Here is an 18,396-nt window from a genome sequence, read left to right on the forward strand (position 1 = left end):
CATTATAACTATTAATGTTACTTGAATTCATGGATTACCTTTGCAAATACATGCTGGCTAATTTAAGAAAACCCCAATAACCCCCAAGCAAATAAATGCATCGCTACTGTTGTAGACAGATAATAAGACGTGAATGCACCTGCATTGAGCTGATTAATTTCCAATTAAGTGTTAAAAGTGTCAGAAATTTAAAGATCACTTAAAGATGCCCGACTGCTGTTTTTACATCTGATTGCCACAGCAAAGCAAGCAGAATCTCCCATTCTTCCTGATGTTATCATTTGTTGCTTCTACACCCATTCATAAATTCATTTCAGGGTTCAGATACGGCTGTATCCAGACTCAGGTTTCCTTCTATAAAGCACACAGGAGAACAGGATGATGATAACTAATCCCGACAGACTGAAGCCGATTGCGGCTGGGATCCACTTCTTGTTTCTATCCAACGTGCACTCCTCTTCTGCAATTCAGAAAAAAAAAAAGAACATATTAGACTTCAATAAAAGAGCATCATATGATTCCAGAGTGATTTTCGTCTTCCACGGTGATTTTCATCTTAGTCAAATAAAGCTATGGAGAATTATCCCGGATCTTGTGAGCACCATACGTGAAAGTTATCTTTGTACCAGTTAAAATCATTTGAACTATGGCAAATCCTTAGGCAGTTTGGCTTAGTGGTTGAGGCACCAGACTAGAAAGCCAGTCGAGTCAACCATGAGTTCAAGTCCTGCCTTAGGGATGAAAGCCGGCTGTGTGACTTTGAGGCAGTCACTATCTCTCAGCTCAACTCACCTGACAAGAGTTGTTGTTGTGATGAAAATAGGGGGAGGAAGATGCCTTGGATATGTTTGCTTATCAGTTATTTTTATAACTGTTTATATAACAACTAGCTGGATACCCATGCTCCGCTAAGAAACTATGTGATTGGGCTTGATAACTTGACACTTACAGCTTGAAAATTAATTAGTAGTTACTAGTAATTAGTAGTTACAATCAGCCTCTCCTCTCCCCTTCTTTCCCTCAGCCCCACAGAGGTCTATCCCCCTTCTCTCCCTCAGCCTGGACCCATTGATCCTCTCCTATCCCCTTCTCTCCTTCAGGCTTGCCCCACAGAGGCCTTTCCTTTTTTATCCCCTTCTCTCCCTCAGTCTAACTCCTTAGCATCAGAACCTGCAGGTGGGATGAGTCACGTGCTGACCACGTCCATACCCAAGTGGCAGTTGGAACAGAGTTCTTTTCAGGTGGGGAGGGGGAGTAGAATGTCTAACTTCTTTGCATCAGAGTGTGTTGTTAATACTAAAAGAAATAGTAATGATCTGATGGTCATTTCAAAATATCCTTTCCTAGTGAGCACCTAGGAGCCAAGGGGAACATATGTGCCAAATTTCAAGTTTGTAGGCTTTACGGCTCTGGAGATTTCGTGATTATGCATGAGTGGTATTTTGCTTTTATTGAATATAGAGATAAAGGCATGATCAAAATAATAAATAAATAATAAGGCTATAAATGTCTTGACAACCCCAATCAGATTGAAACTGGTTGTACGTTGTTCTCCTGGTACATCTGTACATCCGAAAACTATAAAAGCCTTTTCGGGGCTACTGGGAAATGTATTAAATAAATACGTACAGGAGTCCTACCACATATTTATATGCATGCAAAGTTGGCTTGGATTAAATGCAGCATGGCTGAGAGAGAATCAGTGAAATCTTCATTGACCTGGAGCTCATGGTGTGAAAATGCCCCTTTGTGCCCTCAGCAGGAAACTCTTAATCATAGGAACACCAAGGATGCATATACTAACCTTTTCCAAATTGGTTATTTACGATATCAAAGGCCTGAAGCTGGGAATTGGCAGCCTGCAGTTGAAAGTTGCTGGCCAAGTCCACCGTTTGCTTACTGAGACACTTGAAGGAGTTTCCCACAGCTGTGGAAAAGAGCTGGTCATTTTTAATTCCGTTGTACTCCAAACCTGAAATTTGCAGAGAAAGAACACATCACCGTTGATTTGTGTGGCTAATTTTTATCTCTGGTATATCTCTGTGTCTGTGCAATACCAAACCCTAAAACTAATGTCTGGTTTTTGCACAACATTGATGTCCTGATTGGAGTCAATATGATAGATTAATGTAAGGATAGGATAGGATAGAAGAGTATCAGAGTTGGAAGTGACATTGGTGGTCTTCTAGTCTAATCCCCTGCTTAGGGAGGAAACCTTATACCATTTCAGACAAATGGCTATCCAGCATCTTCTTAAAGACTTGCGGTGTTGGGGCATTCAGAACTTCTGGAGGCAAGCTGTTCCACTGATTAATTATTCTCACTGTCAGGAAATTTCTCCTCAGTTCTAAGTTGCTTCTCTCCTTGATTAATTTCCACCCTTTGCTTCTTGTTCTGCCCTCAGGTGCCTTGGAGAATAGTTTGACTCCCTCTTTTTTTGTGGCAGCCACTGAGATATTGGAACACTGCTATCATGTCTCCCCTAGTCCTTCTTTTCATTAGTTCAAGGATCTCCAAATTTGGCAACTTTAAGGCTTGTGGACTTCAACTTTCAGAATGGGAGTTGAAGTGCAGAAGCCTTAAAGTTACCAAGTTGGGGGACTCATGAACTACTAGGCCAATGTTTCTCAACCTTGGACTTTTTAAGATATGTGGACTTCAACTCCCAGAATTTTCTGCTAATGAAAAAAATAAATCAGCGGGATAGTTTGCATCCTGGTGTTGTGAATGCTCCATCACTGAAAGTTTTTAAAAATAGATTGGAAAACCATTTGGGATGATATAAGACCGTGGAGGCGAACCTTTTTGGCACAAAGTGCCAAAACGGGAGCATGTATGTGCCGGAAACTGGAAGAGCAGCCTCCCGGTGCACATGTCTACACTGGGAAGATGATCATGCTAATGCACCCTGGTCAGCTGGTCTTCACATGTGCATGTGCACCAAAAACCAGAAGACCAGGTGGCTGGTGCATATGCGCACCGGGGCGCTGCTCTTCCAGTTTTTAGTGCTTCTACATGCATGAAGATCAGTTGGCCGGAGTGCCAGAATCGAGAAGAGTAATGGGCGAGGGCTCGTGTGCACGGAGAGATGGCTCTGTGTGCCATAGGTTCGCCATCCTGGATGTAAGATCTACTTTGAGTAGGGGTTTGGACTAGAAGTCCCCCAAGGTCCCTTCCACCTCTATGATTCTATGTTGTATTTGTAATCCAGCTTTTAGTTGTGACAGTATCTCGGGGAGAGGTGGATTCCACTTTAGCAATCACCTGAATAGGTAGAAGATACCTGATACCTACCTTGGGAGAGAACCGTCAAAGCAGCTTCAATCATGCTGATATAATAGATATTTTCTTTCTGGAAATAACAGTGGAAAGAGAAATAAAGAGGTGTTTTTTTTTGGTAATCCCAGAGACTTCTTAGAATTAGCTTGGATTCCTGCATCACATTATGCCTTGATATTTTTTCAAGGCTGATCTTGTGTGCCCAGCAGCTTCATTTCTACCCCAAGCTGACATCATCTGGTTAGTTTCATTTAAGCTTAGCCTGCTATGTCAATCTCCAGCCAATGTAGTTTACAAACTCTAGGAGTTTAGCCATTTGGATAAATTCATGTAATTGTCTTTGCTCTGCAAATCATAGTTAAGCAAAATATGTTTTGTTATTTATTTACCCCAATTTATTATTTCTTTACGCCAAATTGTATTCACCAGATTCAACAAGCTGCAGGTAGTCGGCAGCTTACAACAATTCATTCAGTGACCATTCAAAGTTACAACGGGACTGAAAAAAGTGATGTATGACCATTTTTCACACCACTGTTGCAGTGGTGACCCCATGGTTATGTTTAGAGGTGTTTATTTATTTAGGAAAATCGATATAGCTGCCTACTCACTCACAGTGACTTTAGGCAGCTTACAGAAAATCAAACAATATAGAAATAACAACAACAGCAACAACAACAATAATAATAGAGCCGAGGTAGCGCAGTGGTTAGAGTGCAGTACTGCAGCCACTTCAGCTGACTGCTAAGCTGCAGTTCGGCGGTTCAAATCTCACCGGCTCAGGGTTGACTCAGCCTTCCATCCTTCCGAGGTGGGTAAAATGAGGACCCGGATTGTTGGGGGCAATATGCTGACTCTGTAAACTGCTTAGAGAGGGCTGAAAGCCCTATGAAGCGGTATATAAGTATAACTGCTGCTACTGCTGCTAATAGCAACACTCAGAACATCGTATATTTTAAGAAGATACTTGGTTGATACCTAGTACGCTGGCAGCAACCCATATCAATCATTAGCACCAGTCAGTGGTATTTGTTACACGTTTTAAAATGTTCAGTTGACTTGAGTTTTATGTTTAATGAATAAAAGAGATAACAACAACAACAACAACAACAACAACAAGATACTTGGTCAATACCCAGGATGCTGGCAGCAACCCGTATCAAGCATCAGAGCCAGTCAATGATATTTGTGACATTTTTAAATGTTTGGTTGACGGAGTTTCATGTTAGCAATAGCAGTAGCAATAGCAATAGCAATAGCAGTTAGACTTATATACCGTTTCATAGGGCTTTCAGCCCTCTCTAAGCGGTTTACAGAGTCAGCGTATCGCCCCCACAGTCTGGGTCCTCATTTCACCCACCTCGGAAGGATGGAAGGCTGAGTCAACCTTGAGCCGGTGAGATTAGAACTGCTGAACTGCAGATAACAGTCAGCTGAAGTGGCCTGCAGTACTGCACCCTAACCACTGCGCCACCTCGGCTCTTAACAATGAATAAAAGTTTATAACAATAACAATACATAATAATACAATAATAACCCCCTCCACTATTGTGTGAATGTCACCAGGTAAAAGTATTTATGATATGGCCAGGTCTTTCTCTTTCAAACCTTTTCTACAGTTTCCATCTTTTGAGGGCCGATCATAAAGGAAAATTATACAGTACCTATGTCAGTGTTTCTCAACCTTGGCAACTTGAAGATGTCTGGACTTCAACTCCCAGAATTCCCCAGCCAGCGAATGCTGGCTGGGGAATTCTGGGAGTTGAAGTCCGGACATCTTCAAGTTGCCAAGGTTGAGAAACACTGACCTATGTAAATATTAGGAATCCAGTAACTTGGATTCAGGCTGTTAAACGTACCTCTTGAGGAAATGGGAGAGAAACTTCATACCTACTCATATTTCAAGGAGCAGATTTGAACTACTTCTTGAATTATGAAAGGATCGGATTATGCAATGAAATATCTTTAGAGACACCAGCCTTGCAGTGGGAAGGATTAGCCAATTCAGAATTTACATCATTGTTTCACGAAAGCCATTGAGGTGCCTCTCAAGTGCGCAGAGAGGACCTTTCTAAAATCTTACTTGAGTGACAGAATACTTCACCTGCGGAGAAGCAGAGAGAACAAACACTAGAAGCCCAGCCTTTATTTGAAAGGCTGGGGGTTGGAGAGATGGAGAGGGGATTATGGAGTGTATTTTGTACAGCAGGGGTCTCCAACCTTCAACTCCCAGAATTCCCCAGCCAGCAATCTCTCCTTGTTCAGTTTCCATCGATTATTCCTTATCTGGCCTTCAGGTGCTTTGGAAAAGAGCTGGACCCCCTTCCACTCTGTGGCAGCCCCTCAAATATTGGAAGACTGCTATCATGTCTCCCCTGGTCCTTCTCTTCACTAGACTAGCCATGCCCAGTTCCTGCAACCGTTCTTCATATGTTTTCGCCTCCAGTCCCCTAATCATGCTGGTTGCTCTTCTCTGCACTCTTTCTAGAGTCTCCACATCTTTTTTATAGTATGTTGACCAAAACTGAATGCAGTATTCTAGAGATGGTCTTACTAAGGCTTTAAAGAGTGGTATTAGTACCTCATTTGACCTTGATTGTATCCCTCTGTTAATGCAATTTAGGATTGCATTGGCTTTTTTGGCTGCTGCTACACACCGATGGCTCATATTTAATTGGTTGTCCACTAAGACTCCAAGATCCCTCGCATAGTTACTGCTATTAAGCCTGGTTTCACCCAGTCCATATGCCATTGAAGCTCCTCGTGTGGCCATGTGTCCACTTTCTTGATTATTTGCGTGGCACGACAAAACCGCGCTCGACTAAAGCGCGCCCGATTTAACCGCGTCGCTGACGCCATCAACAGGGCGACAACAGCGAGCGCGGAGAAAGAAGGGCGCTTTAAATAGCGCTTTGAAAGCAAGCCGATTCAAGTTAAGGTAAGGGTTAGGTTTAGGGTTAGGTGTAGGGTTAGGTTAAGGGTTAGGGTTAGGTTTAGGGTTAGGTTAAGGGTTAGGGTTAGGGTTAGGGTTAGGGTTAGGTTTAGGATTAGGTTTAGGGGGGTTAGGTTTAGGTTTAGGGGTTAATTTTAGGTTTAGCGTTTACAGCGTGCTTTTTTCTCCGTGCTGTTGTCGCGCTGTTATGACGTCAGCTATGCGGTTTCGTCGAGCGCCCTTTAGTCGAATGCGGTTTTGTGGTGGAACCGATTATTTGTATCTTCTCCTCTGCAGATACTCCAGATTGGATGCATTTCAGCAAGCCACGGACCATGGCTTACAACCGGATGCTCCCAGAAGGAGAGAAATGCATGATGATTCATCATAATCCACCAACCATGAGAAATTAAAATAGCTTTATGGAACTGCCGCATTAAAAATGGAAAGGAAACCACATGATGGAAAATTGGAAGTTAAACTCACAGCATCACAACTAGTAAATTTCATGCAGTGGGGACGTATTACATTTTTGTTGTTAGTTGCGAAGTCATGCCCCACCCATCGCAAACCCCATGGACAACATTCCTCCAGGCCTTCCTGTCCTCTACCTTCCTCTGGAGTCCATTTAAGCTCATGCCTGCTGCTTCAGTGACTCCATCCAGCCACCTCATTCTCTGTCGTCCCCTTCTTCTTTTCCCCTCAATCTTTCCCAGAATTAGACTCTCCTCCAGGGAGTCCTTCCTTCTCATTAGGTGGCCAAAGTATTTGAGTTTCATCCTCAGGATCTGACCTTCTAAAGAGCAGTCAGGGTTGACCTCCTCTAGGACTGACCCATTTGATCGCCTTGCAGTCCAAGGGACTCGCAGGTGTCTTCTCCAGCACCAGAGTTCAAAGGCCTCCATTCTTTGGCACTCAGCCTTTCTTATGGTCCAATTGCATTATTTTATCTGGTGTTTATTTACACATTTTGCCTCACCATTGCCCAACGATACAACACATTTTTCTATCCCAGAAGTTCATAAGCTACTTAAAAAGATATATTGTGTGTCCCTTTGTATGCATTCTGTTTTCCACATCATATTCTTCCGAGGCTTATGAGACATGCAGAACTGATTCCATGGATAAACAGCATGGCTTGGTTAAGGGAAGAAAACCACAGCTTAGAAACCTGTTTAATGTTGGCTTGTTAATTCCAAGAAGCGGAAGCTTTGTGGCTTAGTCTTAGTTTGTTTTTATACTGTGCCTAAACTTGTAACCAAATTCACAATGTTCGAAGCAAGGCATAAGGAAGTTAACTATGATCAATTTTCTGTTTGAGAAGCCCGAATTTTCTGTGGTTTGGACTTATTTTAAGTTAAACATGTCTGCATTTATTTTAGTTCCTTCACTAGGGCAGTTGGCAAAAGTAAGGTGATACTTGAGTGTCGATAACCAGGATCTGAGTACTTCTCTTGAAAGAACATTTGAGGGAGAATCTTATACAAATAAAACCAAAGCCAAGCATTTCACAACACTAAAGTAAGAAGTACAAAGCCAATATGAATATATAACCCTTGTGTTAGTTAAGCTGGTTCATTGTGTTTGTGTGTTGCATTTTCTGCCTGCTGGATACACCGTTTTGTGTCTTTAGGAAACTTGACCTAACTTCAGCAAAACAAAGATAATTACCGTATTTAGATATATAGAGATGTATCAATTGAATTAATCATGATTTTGTTAACCATGGATTCTGGCCTGCTCATTCAGTCATTTATTTGAAGAGGATTCCAAAGACCTCAATTCTCCAATATACAGGTAGTCTTCAACGTACGACCATAGTTTGAGCCCAAAATTTCTGTTGTTAAGTGAGATGTTAAGTGAACTTTGACCTATTTCACGACCTTTTTTGCCACTGTTGTTAAGTGAATCACTGCAGTTGTTAACTAAGAGTTCTTTTCAGGTGGGGAGGGGGAGTAGAATGTCTAATTCCTTAGCATCCGAGTATGTTAATATAAGGCAACTGGCAGTTGGAACAGAGTTCTTTTTAGGTGGGGAGGGGGAGAGTAGAATGTCTAACTCCTTAGCATCCGAGTATGTTAATATAAGGCAACTGGCAGTTGAAACAGAGTTCTTTTCAGGTGGGGAGGGGGAGTAGAATATCTAACTCCTTAGCATCCAAGCATGTTAATATAAGGCAACTGGCAGTTGGAACAGAGTTCTTTTCAAGTGGGGAGGGGGAGTAGAATGTCTAGCTCCTTAGAATCCGAGTATGTTAATATAAGGCAACTGGCAGCTGGAACAGAGTTCTTTTCAGGTGGGGAGGGGGAGTAGAATGTCTAACTCCTTAGCACCTGGAGTTACACTAAGTGACATGGTTGTTAAGTGAACCTGGCTTCCCCCTTGACTTTTGCTTGTCAGAACATCACAAAATAGGATCACATGATTCCAGGACCCTGCAATCATCATAAATATGAGTCAATTGTTAAGTGTCCGAATTTTGATCACCTGACCCATGGGGTTGCTGCAATGGTCGTATGTGGAAAATGGTCAAAAGTCACTTTTTCAGTGCCGTTGAAACCTTAATGGTCACTAAATGAACTGTTGTAATCCGAGGACTACCTGCGCCATTCCTGAAGAAAATCTTACCTTAGTAAAAATAAAATGTACGAAGCCACCTTCAAACGAGATGTTGAGCATCGACTGACCATAGCCGCAATATCCTGTGGTGTGTGTAGTGTTGGGGTCAACATTAAAATATTGTAGTTCGCCCTGTGAAATACGCAAGACGTCAGTGCATTAATTTCAACAAAGACTGACAAATTATTATTGCTTATAAACGTAGAACAAGAGAGAATGATTAGCTACACCTATTTGGTCACCACATTACAAAAAAGGATGTTGAGACTTTGGGAAAAGTGCAAAGAAGAGCAACTAAGATGATTAAAGGCCTGGAGACTAAAACATAGGAAGAACGGTTGCAGGATTTGGCTATGGCTAATCTAGAGAAAAGAAGGAGTGGAGGGGCATGGTAGTAGTATTGCTGTGTTTGAGAGGCTGCCACAAAGAGGAGGGGATCAATTTATTTACCAAAGCACCCGAGAGCAGGAAAAGAAACGATGGTGGGAAACTAATCAAGGAGAGAAGCTATCTGGAATTGAGGAGAAACTTCCTAACAGCGAGGACAATTACTGTATATACTCAAGTATAAGCCTAGTTTTTCAGCCCACTTTTTGGGCTGAAAAAAGCCGCCTCGGCTTATACTCGAGTCAGTGAAAAATTTGCCCGAAATGGAGGAGAAAAAGGGGCGGGGCCATGCCGCTGGGTGACACTCGTGAATGGCCCAGTGCCCCTGTGAGTTTCCCCTCCCTCTGTGTCAGTTTGCCGCGCAGCGCGCACCGCACCATCCCCCCTCACCTTCTAATGTAATGCAGGGCTGTCTTACGATTCCCCTTCCTCCCCCTCCTGCCGCTCTGCAACGATGTCCCACCTCCTCCTTGTTATGGCAAGCAGCCACATAGCGATGTCCCACCTCCTCTGGTACAGTGATCCAATGATAGGAATCACTGTGCCGTGTGTCATAGGAGGCGGGACATCGCTCCTGCGGCTGCACGGGACATCATCATCACAGAGGGACATCAGCATCATGAGGTGAGTGAAGTATTTCATTGAATACACCGCTAGTTTACTGTTTTTCTTTGAAATAAATATTCAAAAACATTATTGGTATCTATTTTTATTTTTAAAATTTACCGGTAGCTGCTGCATTTCCCACCCTAGGCTTATACTCGAGTCAATAACTTTTCCAGTTTTTTGTGGTAAAATTAGGTGCCTCGGCTTATATTCGGGTCGGCCTATACTCGAGTATATGCGGTAACCAGTGGAACAGAAGTTGCCTCCAGAAATCGAAGGCACTCCATCACTGGAGGTTTTTAAGAAGACACTGGACGATCACTTGTCTGCAATGGTATAGGATCTCCTGCATGAGCAGGGGGCTGGACTAGAAGACCCCCAAGGTCCCTTCCAGCTCTGTTCTAATTCCGACCTCTCATCTTTAAATTTTTAGGGTCACCTAACTGGAACCAGACTATAGCAATAGCAGTTAGACTTAAATACCGCTTCATTGGGCTTTCAGCCCTCTCTAAGCAGTTTACAGAGTCAGCATATCGCCCCCACAGTCTGGGTCCTCATTTCACCCACCTCGGAAGGATGGAAGGCTGAGTCAACTTTGAGCCGGTGTGATTTGAACCGCTGAACTGCAGATAACAGTCAGCTGAAGAGGCCTGCAGTACTGTACCCTAACCACTGCGCCACCTCGGCTCTCAGACTGGGGGAAGACTGGATTCAAACCGTTCTGACAACAGGAGGAACAAAAAGAAAGGGGGTGGCAGAGCTACACAACAGCTTACCGTTTTTGTGTTTATAAGAATCATGGTCAAGCCAGTTAAGGCTTTAATGCAATCTGCGGTTCCATTGGAAACACTGTAAGCGCCCGTAACAGCGGGTGATGGTTGAAGTGCCAATGCTGGTCCAGTTTGACTTGTTGGCATTGGGGAAGAGCTCACGCTCTTGTGTGTCGCAAAACTCGTTTGCACAAGAGTTGTGTGCGTCCTCAACTTCGTAGTGTGCTGCTGAGTAGTCCCGGAGACGGTCTTATCTACGTGTTCCTTAGTTCTGCTCGGAACAGGAGTCTCCTTTTTCCGACGAGCTGATAGCGGCAGGGTTGAGGTTGTTTCTTGAGTTGCCGTTCCTGTTTTGTGGGTTCTGGTCCAATCAGTTTGTGGCTCAGAGGGCAAAAGGGTTGTCCTTGCAGCCGTTGTGGGTTTCTCCACAGCCTGTGATTTTGTCAACGGGATGGATTCTGCCTTTAACATCTCAGCTGTGGGCGCTGGAGGAATTCCTCGTTCTGTGCCATGGCCTAATGATTGATTAGCCAAAGCTTGTGAATGATGGTATGGAGGAATCGTGGCTTGGGAACTGGAAGGAGGAAATGGTGCTCTCTGCAGAAATGAGGTGGGTTGTAGAGTTGTCCCACCTGCAGCCTCTTCATCCAGCACATGAGCAGTGCAAGAAAATACTGCTGTAAACAGAAGAGAGAGTTAGTCTTGTTTTCCATCAGATCTCGTTACTGTACATCGGGGTAGTATTCACTTACTTTCCCTACTGGTTCGCAAATGTGGGCGTGTGTGGCCTTCCACGCATGCGCTTTGGCTTGAAAACGTGCCTAAATAGGACAGCATACAGCCGGGGTGTGTGAGTAGTCCCCTCCCCATGATTTTCACTACTGGTTCGGCCGAACTGGTCCAAATCGGCTGAATACCACCTTGGCTATGTATAGTATAGCCTTTATTGTCATTGTACATCATGTATACAATGAAATTGGTTGCATAAAATGTCCCTGCGCTTCTTCATGTACCTCGAGAAAAAAAAATGAAGACCTTTCTCCTTAGCCTAAGTTCTTGGTGTGCCTTCTGAATTTGCTCACCACTATAGAACTGCAATTATGGAAAGGTTATAATTATTATTACAGCTTTACAAAACCTTAGGAAGACCACACCTGGAATACGGCATCCAGTTTTGGTCACCACATTATAAAAAAAAGATGTTGAGACTCTAGAAAGAGTGCAGAGAAGAGCAACAAAGACGATTAGGGGCCTGGAAGCTAAAACATATGAAGAATGGTTGCAGCAGGGGTGGGTTCCTGCCAGTTCTAACCTCTTCTATAGAAGAGGTTCCACAAATCTACAGTGCCTTTTAGAACCGGTTCCAGCTCCGTCCCTCCGCACATCCGCACATCATCAAGATGAAGAGCGAGAGGAGGAATTCTGGGAGTTGAAGTCCACAAGTCTTAAAGCTGTCAAGTTTGAACACCCCTGGGGTTTTTTTTCCCGTGGCACGACAAAACTGTGTTCGTCAAAATAGCGGTGATAAAATCGCCTCGCTAAAGCTGCGATGTCATCACCGCACATCATCACCGCCGCGACAACAGCGCGGCATCAGAAGGGAGCTTTAAAATGGCGCCGCGGCAGAAAGCCGATTTCAATTAAGGTAAGGGTTAGGATTAGGTTTAGGGGTTTGTTTTAGGGTTAGGTTTAGGGTTAGGTTTAGGGTTAGGGTTAGGGTTAGGTTTAGCGTTAGGTTTAGCGTTAGGTTTAGGGTTAGGTTTAGGGTTAGGTTTAGGTTTAGGGTTAGGTTTAGGGTACTGAGTGCTTGGGAATGTGCGGATTTGCCCTCCGCGATTATGTCATCGCGGTAGGGTCGCGTTTTTCCTTAGCGCTTCGAACGGCACGAATTAGTCTTCGCGCTTATGTCTCCGCGGATAAGGGCTTCGCGGATTTGTGGTGGAACCTTTTTTTCTAAAGGGTTAGGGGTGCAAGGGTCTTGTAACTTGACAGCTTTAAGACTTGCGTGCTTCAAATGCCAGAGTTTCTGAGCCAACATTTTGGTTGCTAAGCAAGAGCGTTGTTAATTGAGTTTCACCACATTTTACAAGTTGGCCACGCCTACCCAGTCACATGGCTGGCAAGCCACTCCCACCCGGTCAGATGGCCAGCAAGCCACTCCCACAAAGCAGGCCACACCTACAGAAGAGGTTCTAAAAAATTTTGAAATCCACCACTGGGTTGCAGGAACTGGGTATGTCTAGTTTGATGAAAAGAAGGACTAGGGGAGACCTGATAGCAGTCTTCCAATATCTCAGGGGTTGCCACAAAGAAGAGGGAGTCAAACTGTTCTCCAAAGCACCTGAAGACAGAAAGAAGCAGCAATGGGTGGAAACTAATCAAGGAGAGAAGCCACTTAGAACTAAGGAGATATTTCCTAGCAGTGAGAACAATTAACCAGTGGAACTGCTTGTCTGCGGAAGTTGTGAGTGCTACAGCACTGGAAGTTTTTAAGAAGAGATTGCACAACCATTTGTCTGCAATGATATAAGGCAGGGGTGAAATCCAGCATGTTCTGGCAGCTTCTGGAGAACTAGTAGCAGAAATTTTGAGTCGTTCGGAGAAACGTCAAATACCACTTCTGGCTGGCCCCAGAGTGAAGTGGGAATGGAGATTTTGCAATATCCTTCCCCGAGGAATGGGGTGTGTGTGTGTGGAATGGCGATTTTGCAGTATCCTTCCCCTGCCACGTCCACCAAGCCACACCCACAGAACCGGTAGTAAAAAAAAAATTGAATTTCACCACTGGTATAAGGTCACTTGCTTTAATAAGGGGTTGGACTAGAAGACCTCCAAGGTCCCTTACAACTCTGTTAAGAGTTTCTGTTAAAATTTATGCTGCTGGAAGGAAGAGGAGGAGGAGGAGGAGGAAGAGGAGGAGAAGGAGGAGGAGGAGAAGATTGCTTTACATTTAGCATCTTGAAATCCTTTCAGAATTTCTCAAACATATAATTTTGTGAACCAATTGTACATCTATTTCTATTGGAGTATTTGTTTCAGTTGCAAAACAGAGCCACATAGAGCCTTCAATTTCCTGTTTCTCACTCTCTCCAATCACAGGGGGGTTTCCATACTACAGAATTGAAAGTGTTTGCCTGCCCAGTTTTGCATTGACTTACAACAGTTCATTTACGGACCGTTCCAAGTTCCAAGGGCCCTGGAAAAAGTGAACGATGACCATTTTTCACACTTACGACCGTGGCAGCATTCCCCCAGGGTCAGGTGATTTACATGTTTGACGTTTGACAAACTGGTTCATATTTATGACGGTTGCAGTGTCCCGGGGTCATCTAACCCCTTTGTGCAACCTTTTGAGGAAAACCAGATCCACTTCTCAACGGTGTGACTAACTTAACAACTGCAGTGATTCACTTAACAAATGTGGCAAGAAAAGTCGTAAAATGGGGCAAAATTCACTTAACGTTATCAATTTTGGGCTCAGTTGTGGTCATAAGTTGGGGACTACCCGTATTTGCTCACTGCCGGTTTCTCTCTAAGGTCCATGTTAACCAAGATTAGTAGAAGATGCACGCGCTGAGGGGGGCCCTCGGACAATATCAAAATAAAATATGGCTTTCATTTTTGTTACGACTAAAGGCCACTTCGGTTCGTTTTTTTAATTTCTCATTTGTTTACAGAATGTATTCAGATTTAACAGATCTGAATTGGAAGAGTGTTGGAAGGGATCTTGTAGGCCATCTATTCCAACCCCCTCCCCAAGCAGGAGATCCTACATCATTTCTGATAAATGGCAGTCCAATCTCTTCTTGAAAGTCTCCAGTGATGAAGCTCCCACAACTTCCGAAGGAAACTTCTGTTCCATGGCTTGATTGTTCTCACTGTCAGAAAGATCTTCCTTATTTCTCAGTTGAATCTCTTCTTGGTCAGTTTCCATCCATTATTCCTTGTCTGGCCTTTGGGTGCCTTGGAAAATAGCCTGTCCTCTCTGTGGCACTTCCTTGAATATTGGAGGACCGCTATCAGGTCTTCCCTGCTCCTTCTCTTCACTAGACTAGCCATGCCCAGTTCCTGTAACTGTTCTTTTCGGGTTACTTTAAGATTAACAAAGTTGGAAGGTCATCTAGTCCAACCCCCGCTCAAGCAGGAGAGACCCTACACCCTTTCTGACAAATGGTAGCCCAATCTCTTCTTGAAAGCCTCCAGTGATGAATTTCCCACTGTTTCTGAAGGCAGCTTCTGTTCCATGGGTTAATTGTTCTCACTGTTAAGAAGTTTCTCCTTATTTCCAGGTTGAATCTCTCCTTGATCAGTTTCCATCCATTATTGGGCTGTTTTGCGCTTGGGATGAGAGGGCAAGCGCCAGTGATGGGATTCAGCCGGTTCGCACCTGTTCAGGAGAACCGGTTGGTAACTTTCTAAGCAGTTCGGAGAACCGGTTGTTGGAAGAAATCTTATTTTATTTTTTCCCCACTTTACAGGGCTAATCCTGTAAGGAAGGCAGGAAGGAAAGAAACATTCTGGTGCTGTTTCTAGCCTCATCTTGATTGCCCTGCTTACAGAAACTGCCTCTCCGGTTAACCCTTATTACGTTGTAACAGCTAAGGCGAAGCGCCCATCAATGTGAGTTGGCCATGGCCACATTGTCACATGACCACCGAGCCGTGGCACGACAAAACCGCGCTCGACTAAGCCGCGCCCAATTAAACCGCGTCGCTGACGTCATCAACAGGGCGACAACAGCGAGCGCGGAGAAAGAAGGGCGCTTTAAATAGCGCTTTGAAAGCAAGCCGATTCAACTTAAGGTAAGGGTTAGGTTTAGGTTTAGGGTTAGGGTTAGGTTTAGGGTTAGGTTAAGGGTTAGGGTTAGGTTTAGGTTTAGGGTTAGGTTTAGGGTTAGGTTAATGGTTAGGATTAGGGTTAGGGTTAGGGTTAGGGTTAGGGTTAGGTCGCAAAAGGGGGGGTCATGTGACCCTCCAAACACCGCAACTGTCAGAAATACATGCCAGTTTCCAAGCATCTGAATTTTGATTATATGGTCATGTCAGGTCATAAGTGTGAAAAACGGTCATAAGTCACTTTCTTTCAGTGATGTAGCTTAGAACGGTCCTTAAATGAATGGTTGCAAGTCAAGGACAAAAAGTTGGATAAAAGTTATTTCACAACAGATTTCTTTTCCCACCACTTGTCTGACAAGCTACTTCCTGGATAGTCAAAACTGAACCTTCACTTGCACACAAACATAATTCTAACACATGCAAATAAAGTGTAACGTGTAGCCAAGTCTGTAGATAGAATAACAGAGTTGGAAGGGACCTTGGAGGTCTTCTAGTCCGACCCCCTGCCCAGGCAGGAAACCCTACACCCCTTCAGACAAATTGTTATCAACATCTTCTTTAAAACTTCCAGTGTTGGAGCATTCACAACTTCTGGAGGCAAGTTGTTCCACTGATTAATTGTTTTAACTGTCAGAACTAATTTCTCCTTAGTTCTAAGTTGCTTCTCTCCTTGATTAATTTCCACCCATTGTTTTTTGTCCTGCCCTCAGGTGCTTTGGAGAATAGCTTGACTCCCTCTTCTTTGTGGCAGCCCCTGAGATATTGGAAGACTGCTATCGTGTCTCCCCTAGTCCTTCTTTTCATTAAACTAGACATACCATAACATTCATTGAATTAGTTGTCTACTCACCTCCAGCCGTGATTAGAAGAAATTCAATGAATGGCTTCCACATAATGCAACCACTTTAAACTGAATTATTGCGGTAGAAGAGGGATTGGATTAATGCCACGTTTTGGCCCTTAAGGTGCCACAATGGTTTTGGTGGTTTTTTTTCCTCCCTGCCAGCAGGTTCACTTAGCCAGTTCTCTGGAGAACAAAAACATCCACTGTTTTCTGATGAAGAGTTTTTGAGCAAAGAGGAAGTTGTGCTCACGAAGAGTGAAATTTCTGGGTTATATAGGCAGTTGGTAAGTCACATGCGAGAAGGAAAGGGTGGGGGGAAAGCATCTTTGCAACATGTGAGCATGCTTACTAAAAGGTTTGGGGAACCGAAATTAAAAGCAAGACTGCAGAGGCTATGACTGGCTAATTTCATTTCCTTTGAACCTGCTTGTTAGTTTAGTTCAGTGGTTCCCAAACTTGGCAACTTTAAGACTTGTGGACTTCAACTCTGCAGAGCTGGCTGGAGAATTCTGGGAGTTGAAGTCCACAAGTCTTAAAGTTGCCAAGTTTGGGAACCACTGGTTTAGTTTATTGTCATTGCACATCGTACAATGAAATTAAATGCCATCTTCAGCATATATTATAACGATAAAAATAAAACACAAGCACACACTCTACACATGCTATATAATTGAAATTGAAAATCCAATATTGCATTAAAATTAAAATGAAAGTTAAAATTCTGCAATAAGCATTTCAGTCTGAGCAGAAGAATGGATCCCAGAGACAAATCCTGATTATCTAGATAGAACCATATTTTCAACCTTGATCATTTTTTACTTGAGATATGTAAACTTCAACTCCCAGAATTCCCCAGCCAACATGGCTGGCTGGGGAATTCTGGGGATTGAAATCCAGTTATCTTAAAAGTGGTTAAGATTGAGCACCACTAATCCAGAAACATCTTGTTGATTCTCAGAAGCAGGAAGAAAATATAAAAACCCTTGTAGTTTTTCCCATCCTACCCCAAATTCTTTCAGATTATGGGAACCTTCTTTACAGCACTGGTCAATGGAAACCGATGAAGCATTCCTGCAGAATTTTAATCAATAAAAGTAAGTATTCCTTGCCTGCAATCATGGGTGAGGTTATTAAGCAGAAAAAAATGACATGGCAGCATTAGTTTATTTTTTAACTTGTTGAAAGAAATGTCCTTCTGGGTTCAGCTCCAAGTGGGGAAGAAGACACTGGAGACATGGAGGCTGTTCGGAAAGATGGTTTATTGTTGGACAGGGCCACATGGCTTGAGCCCTGACCAGAAAAGGTGATCACATGTTTAAATGTTGATGGAGAAGAAGAAAAGGACTGAGGAAGGGGCTTGCTAGGCTTTTTATACCCCGTTTAGTCCCACCTCTCTGTTTCCTGTTCCTGTGTAAGAAATGTATTCTGATTGGTTGTCAGACTCCCATGGTGCCATGCAGGGGGCTACTCTCTAGGCTGTGATGAGTTCTCAGATGCCTTGTGGTCAGTTGAGTATATTATCATGCCTTTCTGTAGCTGCTGGTGAAGTCTTTATTATGTAAAGTGGGCTAGCCTGGCTAGTCTTAATGGCCCATTAACTGGGGATGGGCAGAAAGCTACAGGCAACTATTCTGTCTTTTAAAACATGTTTCTTTCTTTTCACATCCAGAGAAATATTCTGCCTTTTCAATATTTCCTAGGATATTTCATTTTTCTGGGAGAGGGCTGGATGATAACTTCCCACAAACTAGTTACCACAAATAATATTTTTTTCATTAATTGCTTGTCATTACTTAAGTCTTGAATTGTAGAAGGAATAAGATTTATTAATTGCATGTTTCACAGTCATACTGAAAGTTGTTAGTATATTCATGACTGGGAGAGACATGGTAACAAGGTCAACCAATGAATAAGCATGGCAACTAAGTCAACCAATGGGAGCTTAAGCAGATCTGAGTCTGTGATGAGAATCGAAACTGAAACTACTCTCTGCTTTGAACTCTGAACTGAAAATTCCTCTCTGCTGTACTGCTACCTGTGATTGCTTGTACCTACTACTACGTTGGAGAAAACCTATAGTGTTATTGTACATTTATCTTCATGTGTTAATATGTATATAAATAA

General features: G+C 43.3%; 1 protein-coding gene across 2 annotated transcripts; it reads right to left on the reverse strand.

Moving 5' to 3' along the window:
- Window positions 1–279: 279 nt before the first annotated feature.
- LAMP3 (lysosomal associated membrane protein 3) lies at window positions 280–16,500 on the reverse strand. 2 transcript variants are annotated; one of them, XM_032224785.1, is made up of 6 exons: window positions 16,279–16,500; window positions 10,600–11,267; window positions 8,840–8,962; window positions 3,295–3,352; window positions 1,805–1,972; window positions 280–460 (listed from the first exon to the last, which is right to left on the reverse strand). In XM_032224785.1, exons 1-6 carry the CDS (start codon window positions 16,319–16,321, stop codon window positions 321–323), a joined length of 1,200 nt encoding a protein of 399 aa, XP_032080676.1. In that variant the 5' UTR covers window positions 16,322–16,500; the 3' UTR covers window positions 280–320. The 2 variants fall into 2 exon arrangements, with proteins under 2 accessions (XP_032080676.1, XP_032080675.1); XM_032224784.1 differs by having other exon boundaries at window positions 10,600–11,270.
- Window positions 16,501–18,396: the final 1,896 nt, after the last annotated feature.

Source organism: Thamnophis elegans, chromosome 10, assembly GCF_009769535.1.
Source record: "Thamnophis elegans isolate rThaEle1 chromosome 10, rThaEle1.pri, whole genome shotgun sequence".
Lineage (NCBI taxonomy): Eukaryota > Metazoa > Chordata > Lepidosauria > Squamata > Colubridae > Thamnophis > Thamnophis elegans.